At 37.4% G+C, this 19542-nt stretch overlaps 3 protein-coding genes across 4 annotated transcripts; all 3 read left to right on the plus strand.

Annotated features, from left to right (window-relative positions):
• Positions 1 to 1234: 1234 nt before the first annotated feature.
• Positions 1235 to 3187, plus strand: LOC132182882 (chlorophyll a-b binding protein 5, chloroplastic). The gene is made up of 2 exons (XM_088516389.1): positions 1235 to 1454; positions 2399 to 3187. Exons 1-2 carry the CDS (start codon positions 1312 to 1314, stop codon positions 3048 to 3050), a joined length of 795 nt encoding a protein of 264 aa, XP_088372515.1. The 5' UTR covers positions 1235 to 1311; the 3' UTR covers positions 3051 to 3187.
• A 4596-nt stretch (positions 3188 to 7783) lies between these two features.
• Positions 7784 to 14660, plus strand: HSP89.1 (HEAT SHOCK PROTEIN 89.1). The gene is made up of 20 exons (XM_059594405.2): positions 7784 to 8067; positions 8814 to 8993; positions 9078 to 9151; positions 9608 to 9733; positions 9818 to 9911; positions 10009 to 10092; positions 10203 to 10346; positions 10435 to 10548; positions 10718 to 10777; positions 10885 to 10959; positions 11055 to 11159; positions 11494 to 11634; positions 11729 to 11821; positions 11909 to 11986; positions 12290 to 12544; positions 12644 to 12746; positions 13094 to 13268; positions 13358 to 13463; positions 13574 to 13663; positions 14316 to 14660. The coding sequence occupies exons 1-20, from the start codon at positions 7951 to 7953 to the stop codon at positions 14511 to 14513; spliced, it is 2412 nt and encodes an 803-aa protein (XP_059450388.2). The 5' UTR covers positions 7784 to 7950; the 3' UTR covers positions 14514 to 14660.
• A 1026-nt stretch (positions 14661 to 15686) lies between these two features.
• On the plus strand, positions 15687 to 19273 carry OBE1 (potyvirus VPg interacting protein (DUF1423)). Of its 2 annotated transcripts, XM_059594594.2 has the most exons (4): positions 15687 to 15873; positions 16169 to 16249; positions 17047 to 18202; positions 18330 to 19273. In XM_059594594.2, the coding sequence occupies exons 3-4, from the start codon at positions 17065 to 17067 to the stop codon at positions 18944 to 18946; spliced, it is 1755 nt and encodes a 584-aa protein (XP_059450577.1). In that variant the 5' UTR covers positions 15687 to 15873; positions 16169 to 16249; positions 17047 to 17064; the 3' UTR covers positions 18947 to 19273. The 2 variants fall into 2 exon arrangements, with proteins under 2 accessions (XP_059450577.1, XP_059450578.1); XM_059594595.2 differs by lacking the exon at positions 16169 to 16249.
• Positions 19274 to 19542: the final 269 nt, after the last annotated feature.

Genomic DNA, 19542 nt, shown 5'->3' on the forward strand with positions numbered 1-19542 from the left:
ATTTTTAAGAGGAAATACGTACGAGAGCTTTATATTTGTCGAATAATCTTAAATTGATGACGTGAAACCGCGTACATTTGATCAAAGATAAACTCGGCTGCTTGAAGTCAAGTTTGGGAGAGTTGGAGGGAGATGGTTCATGTAATTAATTATTAGATTTTTAAAATACATGGCCTTTTGTGAAACCGTGTGTATGTGTCATTGGTTGGTGATGAAGGCAAAAGATTAACTTGGTGGTGTGAAGTTAAGATTGAGAATTATAGACTGAATAGACATTGCAAATGACCCAAATTTTTTATAAATTGGTTTGTAACAAATTCTAAAAAAAATGACTTTTTTTTTTATTTTCTTTGTAAATTGGGAAAAGGATTACAATAAATCAAAATCGTGAAAAATGGGTATACTCTTTAGACCCCAATAATAGATTTAAAACGAAAATAACAATGTAGAAATACAAATAGATAGTAGGAAATAGACTAAACAAATGGCTTGTTTCTCTCTAAAGATACGTTTAAAGCAATTATTAAAGAAAAAAATGGCACAAAAAAAGACGCGAACCCCTTTCAAACCTCCGCTAGCAACAACTACATGAAGGTAACTGAAACAAGAAAGCATTGTCAAAATTTGAAATAAGAACCAATGACGAGGGAGTACTATCTCCGATAGCACAATCCCCACTACAAATACAAAATAAAGCAACACAAAGGAGACTAAAACCCACAAAATCCAATAAGAATAAATAAATAAAGCAAATAACGAAAATAACGAAGAGGAATAACTGATTAGAAATAAATATTTTTAATAATATATATTTTCACGTGTTTTTTTAATAACTTAAAAAATACATGTACAAACTTGTATACCAAATGGATTGGATTGGCTCAATTAATTCTAGCACTATGATATACTTCTTGGCTTGGTGACGTGGCCGGTTATTGGGCTATGGATTCGTTAATGAAGTGGCATCAGCCCGCCCCAATTGCAACAACAATTGCATACTACGTACAAACATATATCTGTGGTTGATATTCACTTGTACCAATAGACATTGGACACCCCACCAACAAGATCTTTCACTGCCACGTGGCTAAACATTAACCTCTCTATCCTAGAAAAACATCTACATGGGAATCTATATCCAATAGGAGAACCAATAGGATGCTGCTGACGTGTAGATATCCTAATCCACAACATCTTCTCACTCCCATTATAACCTCTCTCCCCCTCTTCGTGCCCATAGGCTTCTCCACACCCTCTCACTCGCAGCATAGAGAAGAAGTACTCAACCACCAAGAAAGCATCACATAAACCATGGCAACCTCCGCCATCCAACGGTCAGCGTTCGCCGGCCAGACCGCCTTGAAGCAGTCCAATGAGCTCGTCCGCAAGGCTGGCGGCTTCGGTGGCCGCATCACCATGAGGCGCACCATCAGAAGTGCTCCACAGAGCATATGGTAACAACTTTGGTTACATGTTATTTTTAGAAATCATTAACGTTAAACAACATCAGCTTTCATATATCTAAAACTGCATGCAAAGAGAAAAATTAGTAGCCAAAACTTTCCTTTTATTCTTGCTAGTTTTAATTCATGTTTCAGCTTAATTATCTTTTAGTTTTAACAAGCTTAATTTAGATCCTACATCAAAGAAGATTTCTCCTGCTTTTTTGCTTTAAAATGCAAGAGATCCAAGTGTCATGGAAAGGGGTTTAGCCTATTTAATTAAATGATTCATATATGGACTTGCAATTCAGGTTCTGCCTAGGCAAGGGAGACCGTCGAGCCCTCTTATGAGTTGTTCATATTATATGCAATATGTATAGTTGATTACAGAGACGGAACCAATAAATTTAATGGGAGGGGGCGGCCAAATTTTTCTTTTTGGTTCTTTAGAATTTTTTTTTTATTAAAAACATATTTTGGTTCTTTTTTATGAACTAAAGACTACTAAGGGCCAAAAAAGTAATCATTTGAAAGTAGGATAAAAAAAAACAAAAACAAAAACAAAAACAAAAACTTAATGAGTATGATCCAAAAAAAATTTGGGGATCAAATGATTAAAATTAAAACTTTACTGTCTTTTTTTTTTTTTTTACTTAATTTTTTTTATTTATTTATTTTGGGGGGGGCATGGCATACTCCGTCCCCCCTCCCTCCGTCATCGGTTGATTACATTTAGGATAGGTATGGACTGACAAGCCCTTTCCAATAGCCCTTTCTCATGAGATGTTGCATGCAATTCGAAGAGCTTAGTGCACCCGATTCAAATTCGGCTATAGACTATAATTTTATTTCATAATATTTACATGTCTTAACTAATTTTAAGGATTGGTTTGGACATGACATTGTCGAATAATGGCAAACTAAAAATTAATTTCTATGGTTGATACATAAAACAGGTATGGGCCAGACCGCCCAAAGTACTTGGGCCCATTCTCCGAGCAAACCCCATCATACTTGACCGGTGAATTCCCCGGCGACTATGGTTGGGACACTGCCGGTTTGTCAGCAGATCCCGAGACATTTGCCAGGAACCGTGAGCTTGAGGTGATCCACAGCCGATGGGCCATGCTCGGAGCTCTCGGCTGCGTCTTCCCGGAGCTCCTCTCGAAGAACGGCGTCAAGTTCGGCGAGGCAGTCTGGTTCAAGGCAGGTTCTCAGATCTTCTCCGAGGGCGGCCTCGATTATCTCGGCAACCCGAACTTGATTCATGCACAGAGCATCCTGGCAATCTGGGCCGTTCAGGTTGTGCTCATGGGGTTCATCGAAGGGTACAGGGTTGGCGGAGGACCACTCGGCGAAGGACTCGACCCAATTTACCCGGGTGGTGCATTTGACCCGCTAGGACTGGCTGATGACCCGGAAGCATTTGCAGAGCTGAAGGTGAAGGAACTGAAGAACGGGCGGCTGGCAATGTTCTCCATGTTCGGTTTCTTCGTTCAGGCGATTGTCACCGGAAAGGGCCCCATTGAGAACCTCTCTGACCACCTTGCTGACCCGGTGGCCAACAATGCATGGGCTTACGCCACCAACTTCGTGCCCGGAAAATGAAGAAATCTAAAACAGAATATTAAATTTGTGGCTTCAGCTGTGACATTACTCAATCTTCTTGCCTTCGTTGTTGTCCTTGCTATTCCATCTGTACTGATGTAATATTATTAATTACTAGTGAAAACTGCTTGAACTTATACTGTTGGTTGGTTGGATTTTGAAAGTGGGTAAATTATTTTTATTATATCACAATAACTACGGACGTTACCACTACATCCTTGAATAATGATCATTTCCTTTGTTTATTAAGCAAAAATACTTACTAAACCTTAAAACATTTAAATCATCAAAGCATTAGAACATAGTATCTTGGCTCAGTAATTAAAATACTTACCTTTAGTAGCCCGCAAGTAACTCATGACTCACGTACTCACGCTCATTAGCTCCTTTCGAAATGCTCTTTTGATCCAATTACTTCATACTACACAGTGGAAGGCTAGATTCAGTCCTAAACCTCCAATATCATGTACATGCTTGCAGCAATTAATCGCATCATAAACTTGATTAAACTATCAAACTCTAGACCCCATTATATACAAGCTACCTGAGTGCTCTCCCATAGCATTTTTCACTTTCTTAAAACTAAGTAAGCACCAAAGAGACCTTTTATATAAGCCAACTCAACGAAGGCTTTATTCTAATCAATTGCTTTACACTAAAACACCCAAGGTTATAACATTCTTATTACTTTAGAATCATTCGGCTACAATTAATATCTTAAGAAGTTTATCTAACAATATTATCACTCTTTTCCTAAGCCATTTAATTTAGCAACTTACACCCAATATATAATGCTTAGAAACATTTACAATAACCACTCTAATTATCATATGACATATTAGCACCTAAACCCAATAAGCACCAATTTTCATGGATCCCATAATAATCTAAGGTCAATTAATACTCTAAATACAATTAACCCCTACAAATGGTAATCCTTGATATTCCCTCCGACCAAAGCATATACAATAAGGAGTGGCAATTCGTATTCGTACATCGAATTTAGGCGGTTATATCGATACATGCTTATAAGATTATACAGTCAATCATAATCAAACAAATTAGATCATTCAATCCTTATTTTTTATGTTGAGTTTATATCAAATTTGCGAATGAGGTTAAAAATTGTTAGTCCTATATATATCTCACTGTGTAACAAATAGATTTTTATTTTTTATTTTTGTTAACTAAATTTATGACTTCTCATTGCTACGGAGGTAGCTAGAGAGGGAAAAATAATTTTTTTGGAAGCATACTGTGTGGTGAAGATAATTTCTACCTTTTTTTTTTTTTTTTTTTTTTTGTTCTGAGCAAAGTTAATTTCTACTTCAGATTGTTCTTAAGCTTGCTCATCTTCCTCTCTAAGTTAAGCAATGGCATGAAGAAAGTGCAACATAGAAGTTAGTTTGAGCTAACCTAAAATTTGCACCAAAGTATTCAAAATACTTTTTTTCTTCACCCTGTTACCATGTGAAAAATGGCACAATGGAAACTTGCTAATATGATTGATGAGTAATATCATTTTTCATGTGAAATGAGGTGACGAGTTTTAATTTTTTTTTTTATTTTCTTTTTATTTTTAAGTGACTGATACAGAGAGCCATTTAAAAGACACCATGTTAACCGGTGTGAAATGAATATGAGTAATGTAAATGTGAAAAGTAGCATCACTCATAATCAGTGATGGAGGAAGGGGGTGGCCGGTATAGGCCATGGCCACCCCCCAACTCATAAGGAAAAAAAAAAATATATATATATATATATATATATATATATATATAAGGTTTTTGTTTTTTGTGCATATCAGCCCCTAGCAACGCAATTTATTGGGCCTCAGCTCCTGCCCATGCTAAACTCTGCCTTCATCCCTGCTCATTATATATATTAATTACAATTAAGAGTAATATTATTCTTTATATTTATTTATCACACTCATGTTAATATCGACTAGCATGACATATTTTAAACAACTTTTTATATTAATCACTTAAAAAATCACGCAAAACACATCACATGAGACAATATGACATGAGTGTTAGTATAAATTGTAACATTACTCTACAACTAAAAGACTCTAAAGAACCAACAACAGCAAGTGTCTCTAAATTTATAGGCACAGGGACATGAAGATAACTTCTATGCTCAATGGTACTGCAACTTGGGGCCTTTTAGACTCAATTTCTTCAGCATCCTCGTACCTATGGAACTTCCTCCAACACGACCAGCTGTTGCGTACATGTTAGAAATAATAGCAACATTTTGTTGTCTTTTCTTTTTTTTTTTTTAAAGGTACATTTTGTTGTCCTTGGAGCCACCTCAATCAAACGATGAGCTGCATACTCACCCATGTTCTTATTGCCGTTCCAATTCACATGTTGAGTTTAGGTTGCGTCGAGGCAAGGATATAAGTAAAAGTCAATAGTAATTTGACCCATTTAATTAAATAGACTAGATTCCACAATCTTAAGCTACTAATTTTATGTTGAGCTCGATCATGTAAAATTTATAAGTCACCTTAATATCGCATGTCGGATTCAGGTCGAGTCAAGGCATGAGTATAAAATTATATAAGTTAACCTTAACTTAACCCATTTAATTAAACGGGTCAGATCCCTCGACCCAAACAAACTATTTTTTTTATAAATATGTAAGTCATATCTAATCGGTCCTCCTTACCGCTAAGTAAAAATAAAATCATCCAAATTAATTACTTTGATTGGTGTCATGGGCCTGGCAATTGGGCTAACAGGTAGCTAGGCATTTCATGCAAGGTCGAATCTCATCTAACATATGGGCTTTAGCCTTTAGGGGCAGAATTGATGGATCAAACAAAGCTCTAATTGGAGTACTTATAGCAACTCTCTCTCTCTCTACACTAATTATATGCAAAAAAAAAAAAAAAAAAACTCGTGGTTGAGTTTCCTTTCTCTTTCCTTGAAGAAGAGGGTCAATATCAAAATCATCAAGCTCCAAAAATATTCCTTCTAATCCTTGTCTTTTCTGCAGGTCCCATCTCACCTCTAATCAGAACTCCCTCCAAAGGCAGAAAGAAAGGAAAGAAAAAATAGAAGAGTAAGGTGAAAACTGATGCAAAAGAAAAGAAAATAATATCCCTCCAAAACCCACCATGACATATATGTACTATCTTCTCCAAAGCAAACAGAGCTTTAAAAGACAAGCCGACACATGCATTACCTAACCATTTATTCCCCACACTATCCCCTTCCAAATGCTACCCTCCATATCCCTTTTGGACTTTCTCCCCCACCATTTTCCTCCTCCAAAAAGTCCTTTTCCCCGCACATCCACCAACTCAAAGCGTCCCTAGGCTAGCCTCCACTCTTTTCCTCTTGGATTTTGTATCACAGTAGCCGATTCTCAATCATGTTGCATCATGCCGAATCATTTGTTTTCAAATATAAAGACACATAATGCATAAATTAATACGAAGCAGAGTTTCATCTAAATATCTCTTGCTTGCTAGCTCCTCATGAATTATATATGCTCTCACTCTCACGACTTACACCCCATGCAATATTTGTAGATAGCTAGCCCTTCAATTCAAACCCAATATGCGTAGCACACAAAGCTGCACTACTAGTACTAGTGATTCCACCGTGGTTAGCCCCTCCATTGCTCTCCTGCAACAAAGGTTTAAACACTTGGAGAAAGTTAAAGAGAGAAGAGAGGAGAAAGAGCTTCTAAAACTCTATTCTGAGACAGAAAGGGTTGCTCCACCAACCATGCAGTTTGAGCCTTCAAAGTTATCATCCTTCCCACATGGCTCAACTGATCTTCAAGAATATTCACTCTCCCTCGGCCGCCGGTTTATCTCTCAGACCACCAAGCAAGCTGAGCATGATCATCTTCGAGCCATGAAGATGCAACCGTTGACAAACTTATCGCCTAATGGTGCAGCCAACTTATCGCCTAATGGTGCAGCCACGGCGAGCTCGAGCTCATCAAAAAGTACTTCTGAGAACTCGGACGTTGATACTTCTCTTCATCTGTAGACAAATTTTAGCCTTTTTGTTTATGTTCCCTCTCTCTGTCTCTCTCTCTCTCTCTCTATATATATATATATACATTAATTTCTTTTATCTTCTCTTTGCCTTGTATGTAAAGCATGGAAATGAAATAAAACTGATATCCTAATTATCTATGTACTCTTCATTCAGTACTCCATGTTCAGCAGAATAAGGCCATCTGATAAGACTACTGTGAGGGGGCAGGGATTTGGTGTAAAAAAAAAAGGAATGAAGAGATGTCAAGCATATAGCTGCCTTCTTTTTTCATTTAAAACCTTTTTTTTTTTCTTTCTTTTTTTGCCATGATTTCAGTTTGAATCTCTATGACCAAGATTGCTGTGACTAATTTGGTCCTGGAAATAGACTTATATATATATATATATAGCAGTTTATTAGACTAATCATTCGGATCCTGAAGTTCAAAGTTAATAGATCAATCATGACACATGTCATTAACTCACACAAATTTAATGATGAATTGGTCCATTTACTATAAAAATGATTAAAAAATAATGAATTCAATATTTTTCTTTTTAAATATAATTTTAACTTATAAGGTTTTTTACGTTTTTCGCTACAACTTATGGCTGACATGGCAACCAAGCATTGGTTAGTTGAAACCCCCCCTATAGAATCCCAAGCACAGAATCATCTTCTTACTGACAAACCAACTAAATGACCACAATGCCCCCACACCTTGTGGCATTCGTATTCCCATACCCATATCTCCAGAACCTTCCCAAACCCCTCTCAGAAACCCCTACTAAAACCCTAATACCCTCTCTCTGTCTCTCTCGCACACACATTTTCTCAGAGCTCCCACTCTCTCTGGTTGTTCCAGAACCTTCTTTCTTTTCTCTTGTTCTTTCAGCATGCATAGGCTTTCCCGGCGCTCTGTCTCCGCTGTCCTGCGCGCCGGCCGTGGTGGCGAACGTTACCGGAACGCCGTCGCTCCAATCTCCTCCTCCTCCACTCCGCTCTTCGACTCCGTACGCTCTTCCATTATCTAATTACACAACTTTTCGTTTTGATTAATCATAAAATGTCTTGAAAAAAGGAAACGTTTTTTTGTGTGGTTATTTTGAAGCTAAAGATCACATTTTTATACGTTTTTAGTGAAAATTGATGAAATTTAGATTTGGGTTTGCATTTTTATTCATGTTTCCACCCTTTTTTGTCTGATTGTGTGTGGCTTGCGCTCTTTTTTTTAGTATGTTTGTAATTGGAAATTATTATTTTGCTTAGATAACCATATCTTTATCGTGATGTAATCACATTTGAGAGCTTATTGAATTGTTTCAATTCTACGTGATTATAAGCATATTGTATTGAGTTTATTGTACAGGATATGTGTATGGACTTGCATTGGTTCAACAATGGTCTTTTTTTTTTTCGTTTTTTTCTTCCAATTTTTAGTTGCTGTGTGAGTCCTTTTTGTCAATTTTATTCATTACTATTACTTTTTATCTTGTGCCAGATAGTTTTGTAATTGACCTCAATTTTCGGCTACAGGAATAGGCAGATTATATTATTATTTGAAATTACAAGCTTCTAAAGTTGATTTTTAGCAATATAGGATAGGAGATTCTTATACAACACTTTTCCCATCCCATTTAAGTTTTTTTATGCTTCTGTGCAAAACTAACTGTGGTGCTTCATTGATTGGGATTGGGTGATTTGTATTGAACTGCCACTTTTTAGGGCTGTGATATATTCTGTGTTTTATAATGAATAGGTGGGACAGAGTGAATCCAGAAGGCGGTGGCACTCAGTGTTAACTGCTGGTAGCAGTGATACTATCAAATCTTTAAACTTGAAAGACGCCCTTTTCTTGGGCAAGCGATATGAGTCCACTGCTGCGGCATCTGATGCATCAGCTACCCCACCAGCTGAGAAATACGAGTATCAAGCAGAGGTACAGTGGGACTGATTGAGGTTTCATTGCACAGCTTAAAGCCTTAAAGCATTTGAAGTTTTCTTATGTTTGTCTTTGTTGCAGGTCAGTCGTCTTATGGACCTCATAGTTAACAGCTTGTACAGCAACAAAGAGGTGTTTCTTCGGGAGCTTATCAGGCATGTTTTGATTCATTTGTTCTCTCTTTATATTGATGCACAAGTTATATTTGCTTAAAAATATTTGTCAGGAATTATTTCACTATGTTATTAAATTGGAATTGAAGTTTAAAAACTGCAGCTGGCAGGCAGTGCAGACACTGATCGAGCATTATGAAATTGTAGAATGCATCTCTCATAATGCTTCACACTTTATGAACATTAATGAATTCCAGGATGATGGTTTTTTTTTTTTTTTTTGGAAGATTTATTGTGATCTAATTATTATGTCATGAAAATGGATCTGATTGTGGTAGAAATCTGCTTACGGTTTAATCAGAAGTGCTGCTTGTAGTCATTCCCCAGCAGTGCACTTTGAACATATTCAGATAAAATCAGCATTGAAGGATGTTCACAAGTTATATTTGAATTAAATGGTACTAATCGTATCAACATGTTTTCTATGGATGTCCACAGCAATGCAAGTGATGCCCTGGACAAGCTGAGGTTTCTCAGTGTTACAGAGCCAGGGCTTTTGAAGGAGGCAGTTGATCTTGATATTCGTATCCAAACTGATAAGGACAATGGGGTTGTGACTATCATGTAAGCTTCATGAACTTCAGAACTGTTTGTAATTGATCTTCCCGTCTCCTATAGCAGTGCTGAAGCCTCTTTTGCTGAATGCAGGGATACTGGTATTGGTATGACTCAGCAAGAACTTGTTGACTGCCTTGGAACTATTGCTCAAAGTGGAACTGCAAAGTTCTTGAAGGGATTGAAGGTCTTATACTTCTTTAAACATGCTATAGATTTCCTCAATCCGTGTGCTTTATCGGAGTCATGTTTTTTACCTAAAAGAAATTGGAAATACTTCACAGGATAACAAGGATGCTGGCGGAGACAACAATTTAATTGGTCAATTTGGTGTGGGATTTTATTCAGCATTCCTGGTAGCTGACAGGGTATCTCCTCTGCCTAAACATTAAGATTTCATAGTTACTTTTTAACAGTTGAATTTCCAAGTTTCTATGGTGTCTGTTAATGATTTATCTCTTTTTTTTTTTTTTTGAAGGTTGTTGTCTCAACAAAGAGCCCAAAATCTGATAAACAATATGTGTGGGAAGGAGAAGTCAATTCAAGCTCCTATACTATTCGGGAGGAGACAGACCCTGAGAAGCTTATTCCTAGAGGAACCCACCTTACCTTGTATCTCAAGGTGAAAACTTTCTTTGTTTAAGAGTAGTTTCTAACTGTTTATTGAATTTCCAAGCTAAATGTGTTCTCTATCTCTTTCCCACTATCAGCGTGATGACAAAGGTTTCGCCCATCCAGAACGGATTCAGAAGCTTGTGAAAAATTATTCACAATTTGTTTCATTCCCAATATACACTTGGCAGGAAAAGGGATTCACCAAAGAAGTATGGCTCTCTGTTCCATATCCTTTGTTTCACTGTACGATTTTTGTAACATATTTTCATTAGTAAAATGAATGGATACGCCCCCTGAGATTTCATAGGTTCTTGCTTTTCCGGTTAACTAGTAAATTTTGCTTGTATTGTGCATTTATCCTCTTGGGCTCTGTTTCAGGTTGAAGTTGATGAGGATCCAGCTGAGGCCAAAAAGGATGAGCAAGATGAGAAAACGGAGGTATAGTGGTTGTTTTTCTTATTAAAATATATCGAAGATGCATTTTACTTATTCTGCTTGTAAATAAGATTATTGCACGGTTGACTTACGACTTCATATTGTAACAGAAGAAGAAAAAAACCAAGACTGTTGTTGAGAAGTACTGGGACTGGGAGCTAACTAATGAGACGCAGCCGATCTGGGTGAGCTTAGAATTTCTTAATTTGCATGTTTACTATGATTTTAAAAATGCCATCTCTTTTGGCAAAACTAAGACATCTTCTGTTGATTTGTGCAGCTTCGCAACCCAAAGGAAGTCACAACAGAGGAATACAATGAATTCTACAAGAAAACTTTTAATGACTACTTGGATCCATTAGCATCTTCACACTTCACAACAGAGGTAATAATGATCATTAAAGTTTGATTGACGAGAAAGTAATAATAATAATAATAAAGTTTGATTAGAAGACTTTTGCTTGTCCTCCATCTGCTTTTTCTTTTTGGAATCTTTCAAGCATGTCATTCAAAATGGTATTACTTCTGAAACTAAGCCACAATTAACTATACTAAATGAGGAAACTGCAGCTTAGCACGGACTTTTGCTTTTGATAAAAATGTGTGATCTTTTCTATGGATTATATTGTTGCATTATGGTGTTTGTAACTTATCCAAAAAAAAAAAATTATGGTGTTTGTTTATTTTGGTCTCTGAGCTGGTGAAGGCTTTTATTGCAGGGTGAGGTAGAGTTTAGGTCTATACTGTATGTGCCAGCTATTGCTCCCACGGGAAAGGATGATATAATCAATCCCAAGACCAAAAATATCAGGCTTTACGTGAAACGCGTGTTCATTTCAGATGACTTTGATGGAGAACTGGTAAATTTAATGGCTATAGTTTGGACTAGAGAGGAATTGATTAGTTTTAAGTAAAAATTTCCTGGTGCTAATTGTTATATTTATGCTTGAATAGTTCCCGCGCTATTTAAGCTTTGTCAAAGGTGTTGTGGACTCACATGACCTTCCACTCAATGTCTCACGTGAAATTCTTCAAGAGAGTCGAATTGTAAGGAACATCTGTCTTTTTATTGGAGGGGTTGTACTGTAGTTTTTTCATAGCATGCTAATTTCTGTTTCTTTGCTGTGCTGAAAGGTACGGATTATGAGGAAGCGTTTGGTAAGAAAGGCCTTTGACATGATTCTGGGCATATCCATGAGCGAGAATAGAAATGTATGTTCTTCTTCTCCTTTATTGCTTTTCATTTTTTATTTTGCATCGAAATGAGTTTCCGAGGTAGATGGATGTAATTTTGGGTATAATTTTGAGTGAGAACACAGAAACCGTGACATTATTTCTTCTCACATTGTCCTCCTGTCCAATTCTTCTTATAATTAAATTGATATTCTTTTCTGTCATGCCTTATATCATTCTTCTCTCTCTCTCTCTCTCTGTGTTTGTGTTTGTGGGGTCTATGTAAGAACAACCACAGCCACATGAGAACCCAGAGACTTACCTGTCTGCAATTTGTTGTAGGATTATGACAGGTTCTGGGAGAACTTTGGCAAACACTTGAAATTGGGTTGCATCGACGACCGTGAAAACCACAAGCGACTTGCTCCATTGCTTAGATTTGTCTCTTCCCAAAGTGAGAATGAGTTGATCAGCTTGGACGAATATGTTGAAAACATGAAAACTGAGCAGAAGGATATCTATTACATTGCTGCGGACAGTGTGACAAGTGCTAAAAACACGCCCTTCCTGGAGAGACTTATTGAAAAGGATCTTGAAGTACGTGCTTGCCTCCCATATAAGTTAGGGTTATCCAATAATGTTATGTTACAGTTTTCATCTGGTACTTATGCATGTTTTTCTTATTTCTGTTGCTAGGTGTTGTTCTTAGTGGACCCTATTGATGAGATTGCCATCCAGAACTTGAAGTCATACAAGGAGAAGAATTTTGTGGATATTAGCAAGGAAGATTTGGATTTAGGTTAGTCTGTTGAACCCCTTCGTGAATTTAATCATTGTGTGGGAGAAATGCATTTGCTTCTCTCTTGTGTGCTTTATTCTAATTAGACCAATGGCACGTTGGTTTAGTGAAGAAAGTTGTCGTGATTTATCTGCCTTCTTGTTAACCAGCATCATGGATGGGTAATAATGAAAACTGGTGGACGGATATGAATAAAATAGACCTTATTGAATAGTCTATGGTCACCATGTAGGGGCTGTCATTGTAATCTACTGTTCTGTCATTTAATGGTAGAATCTTGGGCTTTCACTTAGATCAGTTCAATGAATGTAATTTGAGCTAAAAGAATATAATTGAAATTCTTGCAGGTGATAAGAACGAGGAAAGAGAAAAGGAGATGAAGCAGGAGTTTGGACAAACTTGTGATTGGATTAAGAAACGTTTGGGTGATAAAGTTGCCAGCGTACAAATTTCAAACCGTCTGAGCTCATCTCCCTGTATTTTGGTATCTGGGAAGTTTGGTTGGTCTGCCAACATGGAGAGGTAAATTTCCTTTTATTGTTGATGCTAAATAGTAATACCATATTATTGAATTACGAAAGATGGTCTGGGTCTCATTGAATACCCTGCAGGCTAATGAAGGCACAATCTGTTGGAGATGCCTCTAGCTTGGAGTTCATGAGAGGCAGAAGGGTGTTAGAGATCAATCCTGAACACCCAATCATCAGAAACTTGAGTGTACGGTGGAATAAAAACCCAGCTTCCCTACATATATATGACATGTACAGTTACACGCATCTTTTGACATCTAATGTAACTTCTAGTAATATCGTAACGCTGGTTTGCAGGCTGCATATGGGAGTAACCCAAATGATGATGATGCTCTGAGAGCCATTGATCTTTTGTATGACACAGCTTTGGTTTCCAGTGGTTATACTGTAAGTTTTCTTTCTTTCTCTATTTCTCCTGTTCCAAAGGTCGCTTCGGTGATTTTGAAGCTACATCCATTTCTTCTGTTTAATCGGACTTCCAAGGGAACCTATAGTCCTGAAGCTGAACTTACCTTGTGAATGAGGCACACAAACGTGCTTCTTATGAGTGCTAATTCGTGTTTGTGTTTCTGGTTTCGAGCATGTTGAAGCATAAGTAATCATATTCTGACCCATTTAATTAAATGAGTCAACCTCCTTAATGGTAACCTGCTAATTTTGTGTTGGGTTCGTGTTGAGTTCATGGGTCGTATAACAAATTGTCAACTTTAAATATTGCGTGTTGGGTTCAGGCCGTATCGAGTCATCAGCATAAGACTATATAGGTTAACCCTAACACAATTTATTTAATTAAACGAGTTAGACTGCTCAACATTAACCCGCAAGTTTGTGTCGGATTCACAAGTCGTCTCAAGAATTGTTAGTTCTAGTTCTCTCGATATTGGAGGCATCATTACTAACAGTGGAGCAAGTATATGCCCCAAAAGGAATGCAGCCCCCCACCTGGGAATCTAATTGTCAATTCTTAGTGTTAGCTGGTCCACTTATTATGATGTATGTTATCTTCTAGTTATATAACATAATTGCTTGGGTTACACAGCCTGAAAATCCAGCACAACTCGGTGGAAAGATATATGAGATGATGGGTGTGGCTCTTTCTGGGAAATGGTCAACGCCTGTTGAAGCTTATAATAATCCAGGAGCCAGTTCCAACAACACAGAAATAATTGAAGCCGAGGTGGCAGAAACAATCCAAGCTGAGGTGGTCGAACCTGTTGAAGCTGGTAGTAAAAAATGAGGACATCCTATACAACATATTCTTAGCTCCACCTCACATAGAGGCCGTAGTTTATAATGAAAGTATAATTTTGGTGTAAGATTGAATTGATTGAATGTAGTGAACAGTTTTAACCGGCTTATCAATATGAAGTCTTCACTTTATTTACGTTTTTCTTTTCTTTTTTTGGGGTAAGTTACTCTTATAAGTAATGTTATATACTACATCATCATTGACTTTTTTAACAAGAACTTAAGTAATGTTATATACCATATAAGTAATGTTAGAATAGTATTGTCTGTTGATACTTGCGGTATATGGCATAGTAATGGCAATGGCACATCGGTATATACTAAAACAATGTTAAGATATTAGGATGGTATATAGTATAACTTTACTCTTATTTATGTTGTGATTTCATAATCTTTTGATACTTGTGGAATGATAGCCTCCTTTTCATCTTCAATAACAGCCCAATTTGGTCAATTATTGAAGTTTAATTACTTTCATTGTCTATATATATAATTAATCTAAAAGTTCTTAAATTGAAAATAACTTGTAAATCATTTTCCTTTTCAAACAATTTGATCAGATGCAAAAAAGAAAAAAGAAATAGGTGATTTGATATCAAGTAAACCTTAAATATTGATTTTAATTTGTTGATTCAACAACCCCATGCCAAGCGTAAGAGGAGGCTAAAAGGAGAAAATGGCATAATCTTTGATGTTTAATTTAATGAGGGTAAAAGTAAATTAGAGTATAAGGATTATGAATGCTTACTTGGTGAATGGTCCTCCTGTTTTGATATAAGCTCATTATTTTTTTGGGCTTAAAAAATAATAAATACTGTATTTAAATATTGAACAACAAAAGCAGCTGTGATTAAAAGTTCATAATCGTAGAGAAGTAATAGAGAGCCAAACAAATAAATTTAGAAAAAAATTTAAACTGACGTGGTAAGAATTTTTAAATTAAAAAAAAATAATAATTTTCTTTCATTTATCTGTTACTCATTCACGATCTGTCACGTCAGTTGAAAATTTTTAAGCACAAAACAAACACAACAAACATGCAAACTACTAGTATTAATCAAACAAAAAACACCCGCTAAACCAGTCAAGCCTAGCTTGCGACTGGCCGAACCGGTCAGTCCCAGCGTTGAAAACCCCAACCGCGTCTTTTTACCAAATTTCCACAAATATCCGATCATTGACCACGAGTGGACTTTCTTGTGTAGAAAATCCCCCGTTCATTTCTCAAGGGCAAAACGGGAAAACAAAATCAGTTCTTCTGTGCAAACAAAACGACGTAGAAGTCGCCAAATCTCCTTGCGTGTATTCCGGTTCCTTGGATTTGAGCTCAGGCTTCGCGTTTTCGTCTGGTGAGTATGAGTACTCTTTCTCCTTTAAATTCTCGCTTTTGTTTTGGTGTGTTTGTGTTTGGTCGCTGAGAAAACGGAGGAAACCCGAAAGAAAAATTTCGACTTTTCTTTTGAATTTCTTTTTCTTCTTTAATTTTAAGTATTTTAAAAAAGTGTACTCTTTGCGAAGAGGGGAAGTAGGTGTTTGCGCTGAAATGAGAGGGGTTTCTTGTTTTCGTTGCTTAATTCATGTTTGCATATGGAACTCTTTGGGATTCGGGGGTTTCTAATTTTTGGTTTTCCTGCGTTTTCTCAGTAACCAAACAAAGGGGAAAGCTTGTTCTGAGCTGATCCGTAGAAGCATGGCTTTTTTGGCTGAGATCTGCTGATTTTATTGGTATGCTGAATTATTTTTGTGATTTCTTCTTGCTATTTAACCAAGAGAAAAATATAACTTTTATGGTGAAGTATATTTATTCCTGTTGTGATGCTTTGGTCTGTTTATGCCAGTGATCTGTAGCAGCATGTTTGTTTTTTCACTCTATATTTTTGTTAGGAAATAATTTTATTAATTTTTAAACGAAATTATGGATATTGTGTACAATAAAAGCATCGATATATGGTTGGATGTGTGTATGTGTGTGAAGTTTGGAGGCTGAAAAGTACACTGAAAATATTGTTCAGGATAAATTAATTTTTCTACAGCCATGGTATGTGGGAAAAATAGTGAAAGCTTGAAAATATGCTGTTTCTCTTGGCCATTTTTATTCACTGGCAGTTTGTCCAATTTGCTCAGTATATGCTATTTGGAATGATAATCATTATTTGTCCTCTTTATTATGAAATGAAAGTTGTGTGCGCATTCATCAAAAAAAGAAAAGTTGTGTGTGTGTGTGTGTTTGGACTTGTGTCTCTTTGTGTGTGTATTTTGAGTGGGTGGTTACTCTTTGATAGTGAGAAATATTTCAGATGTTTGTGTTTGTGTCTCGTTGTGCGGCGTACGTGTACGTGTGCGTGGACGTGTCTCTTTGTGTTTGTATTTTTAGTGGGTGGTTACCCTTTGATGATGAGAAACATTTACGATGGTTTGCATGCTATATGGCTTTTCTGTTTTGACTGTAAATTGTTGGATATTTCTGTTTTCACAAATTTGCTTGTTTTGATAATTTTTTTTTTTTTTCCAAATGGTTGCAGGATTAGTTATATTGATTGATGGGTACATCATCTGGGTCTAACATCCACCAACAATCTTCGTCCAAAATGCTACCTCCGCGTCAGCAACCACGGCCTGGAGGACTACAAACTTCGCTGTCTCTCGTCTCTTCGGATGCCCGCCTCTCCCCTGAGGAACCCAGATCGAATTCTGATCAAATTCGTGAATCCCCTACTGAGAGTGCTAGTTCTCGAGAAACTTGGCCTACTGCCGATGCGATTATGGCAAAGAAGATGATGGAGAATGGGAAAGGGGAGAATGACTGTCCTGAACAGTCGGTTATTCGCCGTGTTTCTATTGCAGATAAGATATCCCTTCGGGAGATAGCGAGAGAGAGAGTTGATATAATCTCTGAAAAGATGCACCGTTTACCTGATGAGTTTCTAGAAGAGTTGAAGAATGGACTCCGAGTTATCCTTGAAGGGAATGGTGGTTCGCAGCAAAGAGAAGAGTTTTTGATGTTGCAGAAGCTTATCCAGAGTAGGACCGACTTAACTGCTAAGACGTTGATTAGAGCTCACAGAATACAGCTTGAAATTCTTGTTGCAATAAATAGTGGGATTCAGGCATTCTTGCATCCTAGTATCAGTCTCTCTCAGACTTCACTGATTGAGATCTTTGTTTACAAGAGATGCAGAAATATAGCATGCCAAAACCAGCTCCCAGCTGACGATTGTACTTGTGAGATATGCACCAACAGAAATGGTTTCTGCAATCTTTGCATGTGCGTGATCTGTAACAAGTTTGATTTTGAAGTTAATACCTGCCGCTGGATTGGGTGTGATTTGTGCTCTCATTGGACTCATACAGATTGTGCTATTCGTGATGGACTCATTTGTATGGGTGCTTCTGTTAAGAGTGGAGCAGGCCCATCAGAGATGGTTTTCAGGTGCCGGGCTTGCAATCGGACATCCGAACTGCTTGGATGGGTTAAAGATGTTTTCCACCACTGTGCACCAACCTGGGACCGGGAGGCTCTGCTGAGAGAACTTGATTTTGTTAGTAGGATCTTTACTGGAAGTGACGACCCCCGAGGGAGGAAACTCTTTTGGAAGTGTGAGGATCTCAAAGATAAAATGAAGAGTGGAATGTTGGATTCAGCAACAACTTGCAGGGCGATTTTGATGTTTTTCCAAGGTACATATTCTGTGAAGCATTCTAAAAATTTAAGAATTATTCTTGTGAATGAAAAGATTGTTTGCATAAGGTTAGAAACCTTTTTTTTTTTCCTTTCAATTCTGATATATGTATGTCCCTAATGAAGAGCTTGAGATGGACTCTCCAAAGAGTTTGGAAAATGGGGAAGGTGGGCGGCTGATAGCTCCACAGGAGGCGTGCAGTCGAATTGCCGAAGTGGTGCAGGAGGCCATAAGGAAGATGGAACTGGTAGCTGATGAGAAGATGAGAATGTTTAAGAAATCCCGCATGGCTCTTGAGGCTTGTGACCGTGAGCTTGAAGACAAGGCAAGTGAGGTATCTGAAATAAATCTGGAAAGGCAAAAAAAGAAACTGCAGGTAGAAGAGCTGGAGAGGATTGTCAGGCTTAAACAGGCGGAAGCTGATATGTTCCAACTTAAGGCCAACGAGGCAAAAAGAGAGGCTGAGAGGCTTCAGAGGATTGCACTTGCCAAATCTGATAAATCAGAGGAAGAATATGCTAGCAGTTACCTGAAACAACGATTGAATGAGGCTGAGGCTGAGAAGCAGTATCTGTTTGAGAAGATTAAGCTGCAGGAGAGTTCTCGTGCATCTCAAAGCAGTGGTGGGGGTGACCCTTCACAGATGTTGATTTATTCCAAAATCCATGACCTGCTTTACAATGTTCCACCTAAGGCAGACAGCCAGCCAACTGATCGCCACCCTTTCAGGACAAATCCGTGAGGAGTGTTCATCGAATATTACTTGTTAATTTTACCATATAATTTGTAAAATCAATTTGTTGCTGAACTAGTGTGGAAGAGTTGCTGTTTTGTTTCATGTAATCTTTTTACCTTTTTTTCTGTGTTTGAGGTGAACATTTTGTAAAAGCCATTTGGAACTGAAAGTTGATTCTTCTATTAGTATATGTATGTGGATGTGCTTTGATGACCACATGATGGTGGTGGTGCTGTTGCTGTATACGTATGCGTACACAGAATTAATCTATGGATATGATTTACTTATGAGAATAAGGAACTTCAGACTTTAGCACAGTGGGCTGCTTAATTATTTCTCTTGTTTCTTTATGACAATTTTTTAAACCGGTTATAGACCAAGATATTTCCCAAGATTAAATGCTGAATTTTGAGAGTCAATGCAGTAGAGGGCTCTTCTTTAGGTTGACAATGATGGCAGCGGCTGATTCCATGGCATTTAATCAAAGAGGTTAAGACACGGTGACATTTTCTGCATTGTCTGCTGTTTGTTATGCTGATCATCTTGTTTGGCAGGGTTGAAGGGACAGAGTTCCATTTGGATTGTGTGATAGATGTTGAGCC

This window comes from Corylus avellana, chromosome 5 (assembly GCF_965113065.1).
Source record: "Corylus avellana chromosome 5, dhCorAvel1.hap1.2, whole genome shotgun sequence".
Taxonomy (NCBI): Eukaryota; Viridiplantae; Streptophyta; class Magnoliopsida; order Fagales; family Betulaceae; genus Corylus; species Corylus avellana.

Bases quoted from the DNA above. Each gene is read 5' to 3' on its own strand.
- OBE1 (XM_059594594.2), top strand. From the start codon at position 17,065: ATGGGTACATCATCTGGGTCTAACATCCACCAACAATCTTCGTCCAAA. The intron at 18,203-18,329 runs GTACATATTCTG...TCCCTAATGAAG, and splicing joins GATTTTGATGTTTTTCCAAG to AGCTTGAGATGGACTCTCCA.
- LOC132182882 (XM_088516389.1), top strand. From the start codon at position 1,312: ATGGCAACCTCCGCCATCCAACGGTCAGCGTTCGCCGGCCAGACCGCC. The intron at 1,455-2,398 runs GTAACAACTTTG...TACATAAAACAG, and splicing joins AGTGCTCCACAGAGCATATG to GTATGGGCCAGACCGCCCAA.
- HSP89.1 (XM_059594405.2), top strand. From the start codon at position 7,951: ATGCATAGGCTTTCCCGGCGCTCTGTCTCCGCTGTCCTGCGCGCCGGC. The intron at 9,152-9,607 runs GCATGTTTTGAT...GGATGTCCACAG, and splicing joins TTTCTTCGGGAGCTTATCAG to CAATGCAAGTGATGCCCTGG. The intron at 11,987-12,289 runs GTATGTTCTTCT...AATTTGTTGTAG, and splicing joins CCATGAGCGAGAATAGAAAT to GATTATGACAGGTTCTGGGA.